The sequence below is a fragment of the Eurytemora carolleeae genome, unplaced genomic scaffold (assembly GCF_000591075.1).
Source record: "Eurytemora carolleeae unplaced genomic scaffold, Eaff_2.0 scaffold1465, whole genome shotgun sequence".
NCBI classification, from domain to species: domain Eukaryota; kingdom Metazoa; phylum Arthropoda; class Copepoda; order Calanoida; family Temoridae; genus Eurytemora; species Eurytemora carolleeae.
In genome coordinates, this window is record NW_019397362.1 from 34,953 (window position 1) to 55,986 (window position 21,034).

At 32.3% G+C, this 21,034-nt stretch overlaps 2 protein-coding genes across 2 annotated transcripts in view; one reads left to right on the plus strand and one right to left on the minus strand.

Annotated features, from left to right (window-relative positions):
- The first annotated feature begins 4,469 nt into the window (after positions 1 to 4,469).
- LOC111713754 (ABC transporter F family member 4) lies at positions 4,470 to 10,709 on the plus strand. The gene is made up of 8 exons (XM_023488697.1): positions 4,470 to 4,487; positions 4,898 to 4,975; positions 5,212 to 5,343; positions 7,964 to 8,071; positions 8,532 to 8,619; positions 8,963 to 9,045; positions 9,732 to 9,824; positions 10,476 to 10,709. The coding sequence occupies exons 1-8, from the start codon at positions 4,470 to 4,472 to the stop codon at positions 10,557 to 10,559; spliced, it is 684 nt and encodes a 227-aa protein (XP_023344465.1). The 3' UTR covers positions 10,560 to 10,709.
- A 2,010-nt stretch (positions 10,710 to 12,719) lies between these two features.
- LOC111713755 (uncharacterized) overlaps positions 12,720 to 21,034 on the minus strand; it is a 27,170-nt gene continuing 18,855 nt past the window's right edge. Inside the window, exons 15-26 of the mRNA XM_023488698.1 lie at positions 20,193 to 20,399; positions 19,676 to 19,751; positions 19,186 to 19,272; positions 17,945 to 18,038; positions 17,584 to 17,600; positions 17,345 to 17,407; positions 16,304 to 16,409; positions 15,456 to 15,539; positions 14,733 to 14,827; positions 14,196 to 14,245; positions 13,352 to 13,390; positions 12,720 to 13,093 (exon numbers count right to left, since the gene is read on the minus strand). Coding sequence (XP_023344466.1) covers positions 13,065 to 13,093; positions 13,352 to 13,390; positions 14,196 to 14,245; positions 14,733 to 14,827; positions 15,456 to 15,539; positions 16,304 to 16,409; positions 17,345 to 17,407; positions 17,584 to 17,600; positions 17,945 to 18,038; positions 19,186 to 19,272; positions 19,676 to 19,751; positions 20,193 to 20,399 — 947 coding nt within the window. The 3' untranslated portion in view covers positions 12,720 to 13,064. The remainder of the gene's footprint in view (positions 13,094 to 13,351; positions 13,391 to 14,195; positions 14,246 to 14,732; positions 14,828 to 15,455; positions 15,540 to 16,303; positions 16,410 to 17,344; positions 17,408 to 17,583; positions 17,601 to 17,944; positions 18,039 to 19,185; positions 19,273 to 19,675; positions 19,752 to 20,192; positions 20,400 to 21,034) is intronic.

Sequence of the window (21,034 nt, forward strand, 5' to 3'; positions counted from 1 at the left end):
AAAACCCCCCCCCCCCCCCTACGGAATTCTTATTTATCCCCCTGAATTTCCACGTAAATTGTAAATCTTATTTATGTTTTTAATCTTAACTCCTCTTATTGAAGAGCTATTGAAAAAAGAACAAAAATGTTTTAAATTTCTAATGTGATCGGAGCTGAAAACTTTAGAATGGTGGATATCAGGATTAATGATTAATCCACTCTCTTTTTCTTAATATCCAGATTAAATATGGCTTGTTTTCCTCATGAATGTAATCTTCAGATACTAGTCGACAGATCGGGATTAAGGATATCCCATTCTAAAGTTTTCAGTTCGGGTAAATCTGTTTTCTCATACATGTGCAAAGAATAAAAACTAGAGGAGCTACAAGGTCACAAAGTCGTACCAGTAATATCGCATAAATTTGACCTTCATTTTCTGTTTAGTTCACAGTGCCCCCCCCCCCTGGAATCCTGGAGGTAATTAATTACACCTATATAGCAGGGATTACAACTCCGCAAAGTTGCCCCACTATTTCCGCCTCTGAGTCCAAACTTTGATTGTAAAAAAGATTCAAACTTCAAGGAAATAAAAATATTATGAAAATGTTAAAGATACTATAGGTAAACTACCGTGCTTAAATTATCAAATTAGTCCCGTTAATTTAAAGTAGAAATTGACGATTGTAAACAGAAGATCAATTCTGGAAGACAGTTTGGGGGAGGTTCGGAAGACTTATAGGGACTCTAGGGGGTAATGTTACATCGTCTATACGCAACATCCCCCCTACTGAACTTCTGACCTACTAACTTTCCGACCTACTGCAATATCGGACCTACGCCAGCTGTTTATTTTAGTATTATTTGAGGGTTAGGTTAGGTTAAGACAATTTCTGGGCCGAGCGCTGCGGCTAGGACAGGCTAGGGGGCCGAGCGCCGCGGCCACAAGTCCATATAGCAGCTGTAATACCACGTGCTAGTAGGTCGGATGTGTAGTATAGCGGATTTGGCGTAGGTCAGAAGTGGAGTATGGCGGATATGTGCAGGTCGAAAAATACACCACCACTCTATGGACAAGCACTGCCGCAAATAGGTAAAAAGAGGTTCGGAAGCTGTGCCAGGGAGGTTGCCTTTCCTCCCTCCTCCATGGTTCTCACACAATTCCTATCTGTAAACTTCTGTTCTCCGGCTCCCACAATTTCTATCTGTAGTTTTTTTACAGACAAATTATATAAGATGAGACAACAATTTGGGCCTATTTCAGAGCATATATTTAATTCTATTTTGTTGAATCTTTCATACATTGCTTTTCTTTCATATCACATGAATTTCCTTAAGGGGGAGGAGGGCGGTCCCCAAGAGCTCAGGGGGCCTGGGCCCAGCCCCCCCCCCCCCATCTTATCCGCCCATCTTTATATTCCATATATCTATAGCATATCATAATTTTTTCATTTCATAGATATGTTAAGTTCAAGGCTGGCCTGCTGGCTAAGTTTCATTTAAAAAAGTCCTATTAAAGCATGATCATAGATATGCTCATCATATGAGTGAATTTGAAAATAGTGAAATGTAGATTTTTTAGGAAAAGTTTTTTTTCATTCCTAAGCAGAGACATGCAAGGCTGTCTCTGTTATATCATTTTCTTACTATATACCTAGCATGGTAACGTACCTTTAAAACTTGAGCTTAAACTTGAATATAATTATATCAAATTGCCTCCCCCCTCCCTTAAAAAAATTTGTTGCGCTTGGCGCCCTTGCCTTGCCCCCTGACCCTAAATGATTTATTTGAATTATTGAAACTTGTCTAGATTCCGGAGGTACGCTTTCACTAGGGGAATCTCCCGTGCCAGGAAACCAGAACATAATTAGAGCTCTTGCAATACTGACGCAACAGATGGCAACGATAGGATTGTGAGTGTACTGGCATGACTTATCTCAGCAGTGAGCAGAATTCGGTTACCGTACCGTCACGACTTTGCGAGGTGCTGTGCGGTCCAGGACACGTCCGGCCCGGTCTAGAGAACTCTTTAACTGTTTTGTTATCCTGCTTGATATTTGGCGAAAAGTAAGAACGGGGACCTACCGTTCTCATTATTTATGCACTGAATGAACTGAGTGAGAAGATATAGATAGATAGATAGGAAGGAGAGGAACTTAAGAAGGAGGTCCAGGAAATCGTGAAGGGATTTTGAAAATACGCAAAATTAGGTCGCCTTCTTTTTAGTTTTATTTTTCTAAACCATCCTTATCCTAATTATATTTAAAAAAAGAAAATAATTGTACTACACAACGACGACATAAAATATTTAGTTCGGAGAACTGACACAGATGACTCTAGTTGACGACGCTTCACCGGTATTTACTATTTTCACAGCTTTTAACAAATAAAATAAACAACTCAACAGGATTACTGAAAGTAAATTACGTGATGTATTCAAATTTTGTGAGAGTCAGTATTTGTGTTATTTTGGCGAATAAAACTTTCCTGGATTATTACAAATATAATGCATTTAGTTTAGAATGACATATGAAATAAATTTAAATAGCGATACATTTTATAATTGTTGTATATATTCGTAATTGTAAAATTAGATGTTTCGGAATGTTTCTGTAGTTTTTAATTTAGTTGCAAAAAAATGGGGTCCATCCTAGAGAGTGCTCTAGGAAATTGCCTAATTTTTCATATTTTGCAACTTTAGATTTCAGATTTGTGTAGGAATTGTGACGATATGATTTTAAATGTTATTAAACTTTTTGTATTACATGGATTTGTGTAGGGTGTAACGAGTGTAATGATATAATTTTACAGATTTTGAAACTTTTTTATATTTCAGATTTGTGTAGGGTGCAACGTTTAGACTCATTGAAACAAGATGTCTGACATAAGTAAAGAGGATTTAAAGAAGGAGATTCAGGAGATATTGAAGGATGCAGACTTAGACAATACTTCAGCAAAGAAGGTTAGAACATTCAGACTCCATATTCTCCATACCCTTTTGTCATTGGGTCCCTGCAGTCACTAACCTCTGGGTTCTTTCAATTGACTTATGTTTAAGTGAACTTTTTATTTTTAAAGTACGTTGCTCAATTCACTCAAGTACCTCTCAACATTTTTCCTGTTATCAGAAAAAGAACGCATCATGCATTGTTTTTCTTAAAATAAGAATAATTCTTTATGTTACTTTCCTCGTCTGTGCTGCATATATCCGCCAGATATTGAAATAGAGAAAACGTTGAAACTTTTAGTTTTTGTTTATTTCGTATCATTTATCCTTAAAATTATACATCGTCGGGAGTCTTTTATGGGTCGCTTGAAATTATTTGGCCTGTCACTGTAAACCAAAAGTTCGCAATATTCACATCACTGGTCTTAATAGACCAGTTTAAGTAACATTCACGTTTTCTACTGTAGTTTATGCAACATTCACGTTTCCTACAGTAGTTTATGCATCATTCACGTTTCCTACAGTAGTTTATGCAACATTCACGTTTCCTACAGTAGTTTATGCAACATTAACGTTTCCTAAAGTAGTTTATGCATCATTCACGTTTCCTACAATAGTGTATGCATCATTCACGTTTCTTACAGTAGTTTATGCAACATTCACGTTTCCTACAGTAGTTTATGCAACATTCACGTTTCCTACAGTAGTTTATACAACATTCACGTTTCCTACAGCAGTTTATGCAACATTCACGTTTTCTACAGTAGTTAATACATTTTTCATGTTTCCTACATTAGTTTATACAACATTCACATTTCCTACAGTAGGTTATGCAGCATTCACCTTTTCTACAGTAGTTTATGCAACATTCACGTTTTCTACAGTAATTTATGCTACATTCACGTTTCCTACAGTAGTTTATGCAACACTCACGTTTCCTACAGTATTTTATGCTACATTCACGTTTCCTACAGTAGTTTATGCAACATTCACTGTTTTCTACAGTAGTTTATGCTACATTCACGTTTCCCACAGTAGTTTATGCAACATTCACGTTTCCTACAGTAGTTTATGCTACATTGACGTGTCCTACAGTAGTTTATGCTACATTCACGTTTTCTACAGTAGTTTATGCTACATTCACGTTTCATACAGTAGTTTATGCAACATTCACGTTTCCCACAGTAGTTTATGCAACATTCACGTTTCCTACAGTAGTTTATGCTACATTCACGTTTCCTACAGTAGTTTATGCAACATTCACGTTTCCTACAGTAGTTCATGCAACATTCACGTTTCCTACAGTAGTTTATGCAACACTCACGTTTCCTACAGTAGTTTATGCAACATTCACGTTTTCTACAGTAGTTTATGCAACATTCACGTTTCCTACAGTAGTTTATACAACATTCACGTTTCCTACAGTGCTTAGGATCCATTGCATTTCGCCGCCGTTGGGGGATGGTATGTAATTCTTAAAATGATTTTCACCCCTAATATATAATTTTTTTGTAAAAAGTTTTTTGGTTTTTCCTTCTTTCTTTATGCTGAAACTTGGACCAGCAGAGATTTAGAAGTTTAAAGCAATATCCCATTAGTAGGAAGTTGAGATTTGTGTTTTGAAAGCAAAGAGTATTTNGGGGTTTTTTTTCACGGGCAACGCCGGCCCCTTCAGCTAGTATATATTGTAATATAAATACTTTGCTTGTCTGTTCAAGCTTGTTTGTATGTAAAAGATAAGCGTCAAAAATGCTGAACCGATTGGGACAACATTTTTTGTGGCACCTCAAATAACCCCAGGAAAGGTTTATGAATGCTCATAATTACAAAAATGTGTCTTCAAATTTTTTTTTGTAAAATTTTTAGAATCCACGAAAAAAATTATTATTGTGAAAATGCTGAAAGATTGAGCAACAACTAGAATATAAAATAGAATTAGCCAAGTAAAGTATAAAATTAAAACCATGTTCAGGTCATTGACGAACAAACTCAGGAGGACGGAGAAGGAGAAGATGAAGAAGAAGAGGAGGAAGAAGAGGAAGAAGAAGAGGAAAATGAACAAACATAAAAAAAATTTATAATTAGTCAAATGAACAAACATAAAAAAAATTTATAATTAGTCGCGGTCGCTAGTTGTCAATTCACTAATAGATAATCCAAGTATTTCCGTCATCTTTGAAAATATACCATTGTATATATTAAATTTGAGTTGAGAGTGAATTAAATATTTTTACTCTCTTTAAATTTTTAAATACCACATTTTTGAAATATTTGTCCTTGGATCAGGAAGTAAAGCCTAGAAAGAAAGCTGCTGTTGCTAGAAAGCGGTCTGAAAGTGTATCTGGTAGCGAGGATGAAGAGGATGAAGCTCCGAGTGACGGAGGTGGATCTGACTATGAACCCGATGAACCAATCAAGGTATATTAAATCCTAAATACTGTTGTATAAACCTACATTGTTTGTATGTTACACGTTTGTGCGTCATTACTGTGTCCTCAATAATAGTATATTCGTTAAGGTATTTTACTATAAGCGTAATTTCAAGTAACTATATCTATGCAAAGATGGCAATGCCTGATACAAAACGGTACCAGCTTCTTTGATTCAAGAATAAATGGTGATAAGTTTCAAAATTAATTATTCACAATTTTGGCTATTCAGACTTTCTCCAAAAGTGACTTGCGCATTTCAACGAAATATCACAATTTAACACTTTTAAACCTAGAAAAAGACAATATCTGCAACATTATTGGCCAAAAAGAAGTATCAAGGGCACTGTGCGTTGTGAATCGGACTTTGCTCTTTTCCGTGGAGAGTCGCTTGAAATTACGCTTATAGTCCCTTTACTAGCGTGTTCTTTATCGTCCATTCTTTGTATTTCATCATCAGGGCGTCCAAATAAGTAAGTCCACATTTAAAACAGAATGTTGTTAAATGTTTGTATTTCATCATCAGGGCGTCCAAATAAGTAAGTCCACATTTAAAACAGAATGTTGTTAAATGTTCCCAGAATGTTGAATCCCTTGCTTTTCTAATTCTAGTCATTAATAATTCTTAATTTTTTATTTAATTCATTGTTGTTTTTTGATTCATAGATGTTTTTTAATTCATTAATGTTTTTAATTCATTGATGTTAATAATTCTTAATTTTTTATTTAATTCATTGTTGTTTTTTGATTCATAGATGTTTTTTAATTCATTAATGTTTTTTAATTCATTGACGTTTCTTAATTCATAGATTTTTTAATTCAGTGATGTTTTTTTTAATTCATTGATGTTTTTTAATTCATTGATGTTTTTTAATTCATAGATGTTTTTTAATTCATTGATGTTTTTTAATTCATAAATGTTTTTTAATTTATTGATGTTTTTTAATTCATTGATGTTTTTTAATTCATTGATGTTTTTAAATTAATTTATGTTTTTTAATTCATTGATGTTTTTTAATTTATTAATGTTTTTTTAATTCATTGATTGATATTTTTAATTCATTGATGTTTTTTAATTCATTGATGTTTTTTAATTTATTAATGTTTTTTTATTTCATTGATTGATATTTTTAATTCATTGATGTTTTTTAATTCATTGATGTTTTTTAATTCATTGATGTTTTTTAATTCATTGATGTTTTTTAATTAATTGGTGTTTTTTAATTCATTTTTTAATTTATTAATGTTTTTTAATTCATTGATTGATATTTTTAATTCATTAATGTTTTTTTAATTTATTGATATTTTTTAATTCATTGATGTTTTTAAATTCATTGATGTTTTTTAATTCATTGATATTTTTTAAATTTCACAATTTACGTTTACAGTAAATATTTTAAAATTGCCTTTCTTTGTTTTATTTAAATCAGTGTTTTTATCTTCTATTCTTAATGTTATTGATCTCATTTATTGGTTTTTTATTTAAATAGCTTACTTAGTATTAAAGAGTTTCTAATGTTTGAACTGTTTCTTAGTAAAATAGTAATAATCGCTGTTTGGGGTAAAAAATAATTTTTGTAAAATGAATTTATGATTTTTCTCCAGGGACCTTGTCTAAATGTACATTAGTAGGAGAAAACACGATATTGAAATTTAAAAGCAAACTTTTTTGTATCAATTTGTTGGACTTTTTTTAGAATCTTTATTTAAAAAAACTTTTCTTGTCTATTTTTATTTTTTTAGTAACTTTTTGCATTCTTTCTTTGCACATCGAATACATTTATGTTCAGTTTTATTTTGCTGAGAATGATAAATATTTCAAATTTATCCAGTGCTTAGGATCCATTTAATTTTGATGCGGATCCTGATCCTGGATCCGCACTGGAAAAATGGATCCGGATACCGGTCAGGAAAATTGATTGATTTTCTGATATTTTGAATAAAACAAAAAAAATTTGTTAATTTTTTTCTCGCTTTTTCTTTATTTTTAGGCTTATACTTTAACCATTCAGCGATAAAAATGTTTGATAATCTCGTTCTCAGATTTGAGTTTAAAGGGTAAAAAGCTTTTTTATCGATATTTTGCTCCTTGAATCCGGATCCGTGGATCCGCATATTTTTTCGGATCCGGATCGAGGAAGCCAAAATGTTCCGGATCCTAAGCATTTATAAGTAAAATTTATACGTAAAATAAATCAGTGCTTAGGATTCTCAAGATTTTGGCTTCCTGGATCCGAATCCGCAAAAACATGCGGATCCACGAATCCTGTTCAAAGGAGCAAAATATTAACCAAAAACTGCAAAAAAAAAAAATTAATCCAAAACCCAAATCTGAACTATTGGAAAAAGAGAGATTATAAAAATTTCCTGATTACGAGAATGGCTCATTAAGTTTTAGCATATAAATAAGAGATAAAAATAAGACATTTAAAAAACTCTGCTTTGTTAAAAAAAAATTAGTAAATTTTAAAGAGATAACTTGGATCTGGATCAATTTTTTTCCAGCCCGGATCCAGGATCTGGATCTGCATACAAATTAAATGTTTCCTAAGCACTGAAATAAATGATCAATTTAGAGAAGACTGAAAAATACCCTTATTATTTTGTAGTTGCCGAAGAAAGGAGGTCGTAAGTCTGCCGGAACACCGAAGCGGAAGAAAAGAGGCTCAGATGACGAGTCCAGCGGAGAGGAATGGGGCTCATCCAAAAAGAAAAAGGTAGATATTAGAATCAAGTGAAAAAGAAAGAATTACATGCCCGATTAACAAGAGTACCCTTGTTACAACAATAAGTTTTGCTAGAATACCCATTACCCATTAAGATTGGGCTTGAAACTCTTTAATTGGAGGGTTACTTGCAATTACAACATTCCCTTCGAGAGAAAAGCTAAAAATTTCTTCCCTCTGATAAATTCAAATCAAAATGTTTAGACTTAAAAGTTTACAGTTCGCACTTTTTTTCACCACCCATAGACATTTAACTCTCGTCAAGATGCGAAACATAATGAACTATGCCCGAAATTAACAATTTTAGATCAGAAGTTTTGAAAACGAAAGGGTGGGATTGGGATATGTACCCATTTTACCCCCAAGCCCAGGTCAAACGTGACCGGAAAGAACTGTGACTACGGTACATTATATGACCGCGTGGACGCGCATGACCGCGTGGTATATTTAGGGTGGTGCTAAGAAGAAGAGGGCAAACAGTGATGACGATTCTGAAGACGAAAAACCTAAGAAGAAAAGAAAAGCGCCAGCAGGCGGAGGTAAATATTTTTTCAGGATTTTAACTTTTCGGGGGACAGCCATGACAGTAGACATAGTTTTATGTGACCTTCCTCTTGATAGACTGGCATGTCTCATTCACAACGATCCCCTTTAAACCGTTTTCTGATCATCAACGTAGAATAAATCCGTCCTATGGAGAATAAATGAAAAATTAGACATTAAATGGCAAGTTTTTCATCCTATTTGAGTTTTTAAATTCAAAATCACTTTCCCCCTTTAAATTAATTTATTTTCTCCATTTCAACGAAAAAAGACCTTGACATTTTTTTCAAGAAAATATACACCCCTGTATACATTTTGCTGACAACAATTGATTTCTAGCGAAGGGAGGATATGTTGCTCCTGTACAGTTGTCAGCTGACCTAGCGGACATTGTTGGAGGGGATAATATGCCCAGACACGAGGTATGATCTGCTTATTTAAAAAGTTTAGTTTTTGTCGAATTTTAATTTATTTTTTCTAAATTTTCTTGTTTGCTAAATATTTATTAATAAAATATCTTCTTTTAGTCGAATGTTAGTTCATTTAAAAATAAGTGATTTTTTTACTTAGTGCTAAAATGATAATGCGCTTTAAAGAAAAAAACTGGCTTTCAGTGGCAAGTTTCTTTTTCCTTTTTTAATACTTTAAATTCATAACTTCACTCCCACCTTAAAGGGACTGTAAAGAAAAAATGAAAGTTGGTATGGGCTGAAGGCTAATCACTTTAGCTCTTGATCGAGACCCATGAAAGTTTTATCTTATGTTCCTGTCTCGAGAAATTGATATAAAACTGTGTTAAAATTATACGAAAGTTCATATATGTAAAATTTAGAAAATCTGAAACTTAAATCACGTGACCAGAACTATCACCAATGGCAGAGAAGTATACTGTTCGAGGGAAGCCGTGATTAAGTAAAAATTTAAATTTCCCGAAAATGTAATTGAACGCAATTGTAAGATGAAAATTTGCAGAGCCAGAGCGGGAAGTTATTTTACTTAATTGTCCCAAGGGACGTTAAGTAATTACTATATCTTAAATGGGTAATGTTGGTGAAAGGCCGGTAAAATGTATAATATATAACCCTACTGACTGGTTTATAATGTTAAGGTTGTTAAAAGGATGTGGAAGTATATCAAGGATAATAATCTCCAGGATCCTAAGAACAAGCAGATGATTAAATGTGACGAGAAACTTTCAAAGGTAATTTGTTCAAATTTATTATTGGGGCCTTTCTCTTAATTATTAAAGGGACTGTTCCCCTAATTTCATTAAAAGGACTGTTCTCTTAATTGTATTAAAGAGACTGTTGTCTTATTTTGATTTAAAGGTCTGTTCTCTTAATTTCATTTAGGAGACTGTTGTCTTAATTTGATTTAAAGGACTGTTCTCTTAATTTTATTAAAGAGACTGTTCTCTTAATTTTATTAAAGAGACTGTTCTCTTAATTGTATTAAAGAGACTGTTGTGTTAATTTGATTTAAAGGACTGTTCTCTTAATTGTATTAAAGGGACTGTTCTCTTAATTTGATTTAAAGGACTGTTCTCTTAATTGTATTAAAGAGACTGTTGTCTTAATTTGATTTAAAGGACTGTTCTCTTAATTTGATTTAAAGGACTGTTCTCTTAATTGTATTAAAGAGACTGTTCCCCTAATTTCATTAAAAGGACTGTTCTCTTAATTGTATTAAAGAGATTGTTGTCTTAATTTGATTTAAAGGACTGTTCTCTTAATTTCATTTAGGAGACTGTTGTCTTAATTTGATACCCCCGGGGAAACAGATAAGTATATACACCCCTGCACAGTGCACATGTATTTTAAGACGCTTAATATTAATAATAATAAATATTTAGATTATCCCGACCAAGAAGTTCCGAGGGTTTGGAATGACAAAGTTCCTAAAGGATCATATGAACGTTGACAAGAACGTTGACTAGAGATGGATCAAGGATCAAATGAACGTTGACTAAGGATGGATCAAGCACTGGCCCAAACTTATCTCTTGCTAAGCATAAAATTGTCCCTTTACAACATGTGCATTTTCTGTATCTTCTTTATTTTGTTTCATGCAGTTATCTTTATTTTTATCTTGGTTTGATTCGTCTAATTTCTTTCATGTTTTGACCATGTACTGTGGGATGCAGCTACACTGAAAGTACTCTCAATGTTAAGACGTGTTCCGATGTTTTATTTCAACTTGAAATATTTCTCCTTTCCGCTTTAACGATAATTTTCCCAACAAATTTTCCATAAATGGGTCTTTTTACTAAATTGGGTAAAATAATTAAATGTTGGGATTGAGAAAGAAACTTGTCCGTTGAAGTACAATTTTTCTTAAATTCTCGAGATATATTTTGAGAAATCGTATTTTCAGTGTCCAGCAATATCTTTTATGATCACGAATTGTGTACATTGTACATCGTACAACAGAGTATTCACCATCTTAGTCTCAATTGTACATTTATGTACATTTTGTGTAAACTATGCAGAGTGGTGTAAACTTTTTGTTCTCATATTTTGAAGAAAATATTGAAAATATCCACGCCAAGTATTTTACTTGTGTAAAATGTACTGCAAAGTGTACTGTAAAGTGTACTGCAAAGTGTACTGCAAAGTTTAATGTAAAGTGTACTGTAAAGTGTACTGTAAAGTTTACTGCAAAGTGTACTGCAAAGTTTACTGCAAAGTGTACTGCAAAGTGTACTGTAAAGTGTACTATGGTCAATGTATCTACTGGTTTTTTATCTATCTTTGCCATGTAAAGCGTAGATAACTTTTTGTTTGATGATTTTTTTACATTGCTTCTCTAAATTTCGAGCTGGAGATAGTTAAAATGTTCTTGAATTAAGTTGTAAGCTCAATAATGTCTTTAAAAAAATGTTTTATTTAGACATGTTAAAAGTTTTACATAAAAGAATAAATAAGAACCTCATGAATTTTTAAAAGCCATGAAAACTCTTCTGCGTCAGTACCTGTAAAGACATGTTTTGTGCCAGTAAGGAAAAAATAAATAAAAAATTAAATAAATCCTGAATATTCACTAGATTAGTTAGTTAATATGTAAGCTTGGATGAAAATTTTATAATTTTAACGTTGATTTACTTGCAACCATTTTTCTCTGCCAATAATAAAAAGTGTTAAGTTAAGATTTGGCAGATTTTGTTGTTTGAACTGGTTGATTTTAAAACTCAAATTAGATTACATACATTAATTCTGCCCATCTATAACTCTCTCTCTCGGGAGTATATATTTTCATGTTCTGTCCCTCACCCCTCTTGGAAAATCTTTTTTTCTCTTCAGAAGTTAGGTTAATGTGCAAAATAAATAGGGGTTTTTTCGCTGAATTGGGAAAATTAAATGATGAATTTAAGGGAGGAAAGGATCAAAAGAATATTTTTTTTCTCCACTCATCAAAAAATTCCCTCTCCTCCCTCCCTCCAACGGATGTGTTATTTTTAAAATTATACAAAACATCCCTGCGGGAGTGGATTTCGACAACCCACAGTTAGTGAACGGACAGAAAAAAAAATAATAATTTTCATTTATAAGAAGCAGCAAATCTTGGAAGTGTGAAGGACCCGGATCTGGACCTTTTTTCCCGAGGTGGATCCGAGGTCTGGATGTCATCAAAATGAAATGAATTCTAAGGACGGAATCAGTCCGCGAGCGTCATTCTTATAACTGGGTCATTTTGAGTTCTGAATTAATTTTACAAACTTTGGTATTTCTTGAGTTTTGGTCGCTGTTGTGTCACAGTGTGGAACCGTGGGTAGTGGGTTTAGAATAGATCAGAATCAAAGCGACCCCTCCCCGTGGCAGTTTGATAAAGAATTGTTCCGAAAATATATAAATTTAACAAATGGTTTTTGGAAATATCAAAAGTCGATATACACCCTCGTTTAATAATGCCATCAGATTAACAAAGATACAAGGAGTTTTCATTATACCCGGCCCCCTATACACAGTCACAGGCAAAAAGTAACAAATATTTAACAAAAAACATTAAAAACAAATAAAGCAAATTGTGAGGACAGAAATTTTTAAGATAAAAATGTTACATTTTACATTATATTATTTAAAATATTAGTTTTCTTCTTGAACATAATTAATGCAGTTTAAAATATTTCACCCAAAAAATATTCTGTCTTACAATATTACAATTAAAGTTTCTATGGTGGTATCGACGATTATGTTAAAATCATAAAGACGACATTTTTGTTGAGTTTTGATTACTAACAAGCAATTATTTTGAATTACAAGTTTACAATAAATAAAAGAAAAGATTTTTTATTGACAGATTCTCTTTGTTTCCATGTTTTTGTGTATCCAGATATTTAAAATCTTGATAAAATCGAAATCAAAAGCTGTTATCACTATATTGATATAATCGCCTACCATACCACCGTATGAAAATATGATTTATGTATTTTATTTGAATTCCTTTACTCGTTGATCTTGTCTATAATCCAGTCTGAAAAAATAGAAATCATTAAATTCCGCTTCATTTGATTTTGTTTGATCTGCATAGGAACAAAATATATGGAACCGAGAGTTGCGGCTAGGGTTGTTAATCGGTGGTTTTTTGGAACTGTAAGAAAAAACTTAAATGTCAACTTAAACTTTGCTTTTTTAAATTGGCAATATTTTAATCCTCCTTTGACAACCAAATCAAATCAAAATTAAAACTAAAATTAAATTTTATAATTTTATTAATTGTTTAATGAGTTACCTAGGAAATGTGTAACTCTAGTGTATACTCCGGGATACCCTGTACACAAAATATTTTCAAAATTTTAATTTTAAGAGCTTTTTGTAAAATGAATTGTTTAAATTCAGATAGAGGATTAAAGGAATTGAGTCTTTTCCACAAACTCTGATTTTCTAAATCATAAATCTTAACAACCCAAAATTGCAGACCTTGAATATTTCAAACAATGCATTCTGTTTGATTAAATAATATAAGTTTGAAATATCAAAGGTTTACACCATCAGGTTCCAAAGATATAGAAATTAGAAAATTTTAATCTGTAACAGAGATTCAATTGTTTTCATTTGTATTAAATTAAATAGATATTTTCCATTGAACCTTCATGTAAAGATGCTAATGCCAGATTCTCTAATTAATAATAAGGAAGATATTGTCGACTTTCTAGGTTTAAAAGTGTTTTACTTTTTTTCCACTGCTGTAGAAATGCGCAAGTCATTTTTATAGAGAAATCGCAATTGAAAATAATCAGGTTTTTGAAATTACAAAAATAATCAAATCTTTAAATAATCAAATATTTAAATATTCATCTAAATCTTTTAATATTTAAATCTTTATCTGAGGAATGAATTTCTAAAGTTTTCATTGTTCAATCTCCAGAAATGGACCCGTGGATTTCTAAAGAAATGGTTGAAACCTGCCCTTAATAAGAACGACGATATCTCCTCGGATAAAATGTAAAGGGAACAGTCGCGTGAGTAAACGGCGGCATTCTCTTAATTGAAAATTACTGAAGTTTTTCTTATCTATTTTCTAATCCCTCAAAATTAGAAAAAAAAAGAATTTTTTGTTGTTTAAAAATATTTTCCTGGTTCTGCACATCTATTCCCAAAACTTACAATCCCGACCAGCATCCAACTAATTAAGCAAAGATATTATTAAGTCAAAACTTTAAGTTTTTGGCCGGAAATTGAACATTTTTCTCGTGGTTAAAATATCAAAATGTGCACAAGAGTTATAAATAGTGGTTAGTTAATATAAAGTCGAATTTTAAAATGTGTTTTTATTTTCGTAAATCAAAAATCCCTTNAACAGCTTATTGATACACAAACTCATACTCATCGTTGTAAACGTTCAGATTTTGTAAAGTGTATTTAAATTCTTCGTATCTCAAGGGTCGGCAATCATATCAATACAATTAAGACGACTTTTTTATTCAAGTTTTGATTGTTAACAAGTTTTTTTCGAATTAAAAGTGTACACGTAATTTAACAAAAGCTTTTCTTTGTTTCCATGTTCATGTTGTTTAAAAGTTTGATAAAAATCGAAAGTTGTCTTCATAATATTGATATATGCGACGACGACTGTTTAATTATTTGAAATTTCTAATAATAGTTCTGATTTCCTTGAAGATTCTTCGTCAAAAAGCATGAGTGGTCCCCCGCTATCCCCCTGACAAGCATCTCGGCCTCCATCTGCATAACCAGCACACAGGAATACCTGACATAAAACACTTTTACTTTCTTTAAAGGGACTGTACGCGAAGTTTTAGCTGACCCAGTGGCACTCCATGCAAAGATAGCATTGCCCGATTTACAACGGTACCCTTGGAATACAAATCTATTTAAAAATCTGGAAAATAACGCCATTTTTCTTACTCGAAAGGTGTTGATTTCTGATAATTCCTCCATATTTTCTTCTAAGTAAGAAATGTGCAAGTCCCTGTTGCAATAAAACCACAAAAGAAATTAAACAGTTTAGAGAAACAAAAACATGAATATATATATATATTTCATACTTAATTAGATGAAGGTTTCAAAGGTACTATTGCAATTCGGGCATCGTCATCTTTGCCATGGAGGATCCATGGAAATTTGGCGTGCATTCCCTTTAGCCAGCTCATATTTCCATTACGTTTTCGATAGGTCCCCTATTTTGCAATGGAAAAAATAGTGGACCCTGTTGTGGTTATCTTTTTCAATACGATAAATTATTAGAATTTGAATGATTTTGGGTGTTTTGAGCACCCCCCCCCCCCCTCCACCCCATCCCCATGCACTTACTTTGTTTTTAAAGGGAATTTTAATACATGAACACAGCTTTGTACGATTATAATAGTAATAATGACCTCAGTTATCGGTTGAAAATAAGATTTATTGCAATCTTCATTTGTCCAGACTGGTAAGGGAACTCCTCTCAAAATGGGTACTTCCTAACCAAACAAACAAATAATTGTCGCCATGTGAAGAAAAATTACAAAACCAAAAAACTCTGGAATAGGAAGACAACTTTAAGATTCAAATTATGACTTTAAGTGGTCCAATAAACATGAGACACAACATCTGTGCAGTGCAAACAGACCCATTTCACTAAAAATATGATTTTGTAAAAACCAAATACACCAAACATTATTTTAACGTCCCTATTCCACAGTTTTCTAGCTAGGACTGTATACTGGTTTAAAATCAGTTTTCCAGGAAAAGGAACGATGACCTCCTGTCTGGGTTTTTACACCGTAATTTATTACAGTTTAAGATAAGTTGATTCCTCCTAAAAACTATTTTCTCTCTAAATATAGAATTTAGTTTCATGTTACAAGTTCTAATTTTTATAATCTGCAATTTGTTTTCTTTTGATTATATTTTTTTTCTTTATTTTTTTAAAAATTTAATGATTAACATTTAAATAATCATCTGTTGGAATGATAATTATATATTTTAATCCGGACCCGGATCCCGGATGTTTTGTGAAACCTTCGTGGATCCAATTCAGAACCCGGATATAGGATTTACAGATTTATTTAAATTCGTAAACATCTCTGTTTTCAAAGGAATTTTTACTCTAATTTTGTAATCCTCATATCTTTGCGACCTGATGTCGAAGAAAAATTTTCTTATTTCAAACTGTGTTTCTGTTTACGGATAAAGTGTCAAAGTTTGAAATATTTACACCATCAGGTTGCGAAGATATAATTACCTCTCCGTCATAGTGTGTTGTACCCCAACCTAGAGCTAGGGGTAAATAATTGGTAAACAACTGGTTTGAATGTTTACCAACAGGTAAACAAAGTGGCTGGATATACCTGAAATAGATTATTATACAGATCCAAGGTTGTATGATAAGGTTGATAACTCTTGATGCGCTCCAATGCATTGTACGGGAAATGTCGTCTCCTAGGATAGATAAAATACGTATATGACGTTACTGATTACAGAGGCGACAGTGACGTCATATGCGGATTTGATCTATGCTAAGGAGGCGACATTTCCCGTAATTGGAGCGCATCGAGAGTAACCTGCCTTATTATACAACCGTGGTTTATGTATACAGAGCGTCCCATATCATATTAGATTATCACCAAGCTTATAACGCCAAAATACGCAAATAATACTAAAAAACTTTGCATTTTCTGCATGCAAATTTTTATATTAGTGATATACATTTTTTTAATGATTCGTTCTTTTTAGATTTTCTGATTAGTCCCGGAAATCGCAATTTAAAGTTATAACACGATCCAATGTGATGTGGGACACTCTGTAGCATACAGGGTTACCCACAAACAAGTAAACTTCAGAGACGAATGTACAAAATGTATTTAGCCTTTTTGCCATCGTTCTTTGATTAAATTTTTTTTACTAAACTTTGCAATATCTTTATTTTCAAATATTAATATTGGAAAAACGATTGTTACTATGTCTAAACGATCGCTTCTGGATCATTTTTGGGTCGTTTTGTGTGTACAGTGTATAATCTTCCGTCAAGAACAAAATTATACTTAAAGGAAGAAAAGACAAAGTTTAGAATAAATAATTTAAAACACATTTTCTATTACACTTTGCCAAATTTTGACCTTGAAAAAGATATAAGCAAAACGATCCGACTGAAGTCACATCACTAATTGCAGCTGTATAATTATTTCTTTTTCTGTCAAGTTATTTGATAATATAATAACTTCACTATAATGTTGGTATCTTGAGATACTGTTACGATAAAATTTCGTTTATTTTCGCAACTTACTCGTTAAACGCCACCGGTTCTTTCAGCGTAAAAACCGCCACATCGTTGTAGAATCCATTAGGCCTGCTCAAAATATCAATACTTATTTTTAAGAATTTAAAAAATAAAAAAAGAATAAAAAAACACGTCAACTTGAAAAGATTGTAGGAAAAATAAGTTTGCAACATTTTTGAGAAATGAAATTCTGTCACAATATTTCATTTTGTAATGTGAAAAAGTTTGATAATGATGAAGTTTTCCTGAAGTTAGGATGAGCCTGCCCACGTATAAAAACATTCATTAAAACGGAAACATAAAACCATCAGAAAATTTTGATACAAGGTGTCCAAAAAATTGCGTTTTTTTCAATTTGGCAGTTTTTGTTGTCTTGGGAAATTTTATTTACATTGTTGAATAGTTTCTGTTCGTAGCTACTTTTGTATCAGCTAGCACTAATCTGCAACCCTTCTAGCTTTGACTTTGAAGCAATTAAGATGCAGACTTGAAACTTCTTATTGGTCAGTTTTCGAAAACCTTTGAATCAGTTTAATTTAATCTTGAATTCCGGATTAACAAAACATAAGTTTCGAACTCGAGTAAATGTTAAAATGTTTTTATTCCCTCGTAAGTCTGAACATCAAGTTCAACTGAGTAGTTGTCGTCATCACTCAAATCCCATTCTCCGACACGAATTGTGAACTGTGATGGAGCAAAACTGAAAAAAAAACTGTTTTAAAAGGATTTGGAAAAAGAAATATTCGACCCCCCCCCCCATTAAAAGAGTGAACTGTCCGATCCACACCGATACCTTTTTAAACTTTAAGTACTCAATAATAATGAGTTTCTTCATTTTTTACGTAGAAAAATAATTTGTTTTTAAATTGTGGTGTCTAGCTTTGACTTGCGGTATTATGGCAGCCGAGACAATGGAAAGGAACTTTCAGAATTAACCTTTGCAGACAGAAAAATGATGATATCTTCCTCATTATGACTCAGATAAAGGTTTAAAGGGTACTGTTGTTAATCGGAGATATGCAAATAACGTTTACAGTCCCTTTCAGAGACTCCCAACGTATTTTTAAGTGACTTATCTTTGCTTTCTATCTAAAGTAGAAATTATTTTTTTGTAAAATTGTTTTTTAAAAGTTTTAGAACGTCGATGTCTACTCGGATAAAGTAGGGATAAGTCAAATAGATTCTAGTACAATAGATGGCAACGTAGAATTTGTGCACTCTCAGTACAGCTGTATTATCACGTCACAAGTGTCAATTCAGTTTTTGTGTCCGACGAAATTATTAATATACTGATAAGTTTAGAATAAAGTGTTTATCTTATACAGTGAAATAAGTGCAATTTTATGTGTTTTTTATTTTCTATTTTTAACTTTTTATTTAGTCTTGGAAAACATGTCAACTAATGTGCGAAAATTTCGTTTTCCTTGTTATATTTGACACTTGTGACGTAGTGTATAGTTGTTCCATTTCTCTGTTGCCACCATTGTACTTGATAATCTATTTGGAATAAGTGGGCGTGCAAATTCATTAGAAGGAGGGTCCTTAAAACTACGCCGACAGTCCTATTAACGTGATATTATCAAAAAAAGATTTCTTAAAGAAGAAAATATTCTTTTAGAAAGTTTACGTTTAGTTAACTTAGAAATTTTAGTATTTACCGTTTCTGGAAAAAAAGGTTAGTATAAAAAGTTCTAAATGCAAAAAGTTTTGCGAAAAGATTTGAAAGAAAAAAACAAACAAAAAGATTAAACCTACTTTTTCTCATTGTTTAATTATTTATCTTGTATATGGACAGAATAATGGAATGAAACTTTTTCAAAACAAAATTGGATCTTAAAAAATTAAACCTTTTCTTATTTTTGTCTTTAGTGCAATGAGCAGCTGTTATCACGTGTCTATCTGTTATCAAAGCACCACCACACCAAAACTCCTTCCTAACAAAAATGTAATTAACAATTGTGAATCATAAGTTTTAAGATTAATTATTTTATTTAAAAGCTTATAATAATTATTTACATTCCAGAAAAGTCGTCTTACACCTAACTCAACTCAAAATAAAGAAAACTTTATTTATACTTTCTCCAGCGTTGTTTATTTTAATATTTTTCGGCGCAAAAATGATATTCTTGTTTTCTGCAGAAGAAACAAGAAATAAAATTAAAAGATAGAACGATGAAGATATTTTTTTACAGAAAAGGTTAAAATGGAGAGTCAATAGAAATTACTTTAACAGTCCCTTTAAAGAAATAAACAATTCGGATTTTGAAAATCATCAAATTTTATGATTTTAAACACTAAAGAATTGACTTTAATGAATATTAAGCGGTTAAATTTTACCCAAGTTCAGGACAGCAAACACCAGGAGAAAATAGAGATTTAAAGCATATAGATCCTCGCAGAGCATTCAAATCAGCTAAATTATTTAATTTTATCAATTCTAATTTATATTCAATTATTTACAATTAAATTAACCAAATATTAAAAAGTTTAATTATGATACATTTTATTATATATTTGCTCATGCACATTAATGAGGCACATTGAAGACGCACGTGACATTGAGGACGTACACTTTGGACACACATTATAGATGAGGCACGTTGAGGACGCATATTGTAAGAACACAGATATAAGAGACATATTGAGTACGCACATTGAGAATGCACAATGAGGATGCACGTGCCATTGAGGACGCACATAGAGGATGCATATAAAGGATGCACATTGAGGAGTTACATTTAGGCGGCACATATAGAGGACGCACTACTGAGGACGCACAGACGAGTACGCGAAAAAGTGTAATATTGCATTCATCGCAACATTAAATATTAGATTTTAATAAAATTATAATTACCAAGTAAGAGAGGGCAAGCTTGAATATCTCTACACTTCCCTCTACCCCCTGTAGGAGTAGTACAGGGTGGAGCAGGAGTAACTACCCTCCCTCCTGACTCCACTCGTTGCCTCCCCACCTCCCCTTGTTTCCTCCCCACCTCCCCTCGAAACCTTTCAGCCTCCCCTCTTTCAACGTTATTCTCTGTCCTTGCTGCAATGGCCCCTCCTAAAACAAAACATAAAAAGAAAACTTTAAGATTAAACTTGTCTCATTCTTTAACTTTAAAAGTAACACTAAATGAAACTGCAACAAAAAGTATTTAGGAAAATGTGTTTATACGAACAATACAACATCGTTAATGTTTATCTTTTCCCAAAATAAGGAACTAAACACTCGCCAAAAAATTAATTAATGAAAAGAAAATAAGTCTTTCATGCGAGAATACAGTTCTGTTCGATTGGAAATATCACATTGTATTTTTAGTATAACATTTAGTGAAGAAAAATGGATTAAAGTTTGGGCAATTGAATCCCCCCTCCCCACCACGGTATTTTAGAGGGTCCCGGGGGGAGATGGGGTTCAATCGCCCAAACTTAAATCCATTTTTCTGACAGGTTTTGTCACAATACTCCTCTTAAAATGCATTTGTTTTCGTGATAAAAATGGACAAAAATCAAAATGAATATTTTCAGATAATCTTTTCATTTACAAAGATTGTATCAATTGTAGCTTGCATAGATCTATAATGATTTCAATTTATAATTATTTTTCCCGTATATATAAATATATATCCTGTAAATTTTAAAGGCTACGTAAAGGAGACTTAAATATAAAAAATGAATATACAACATCATTGTCCT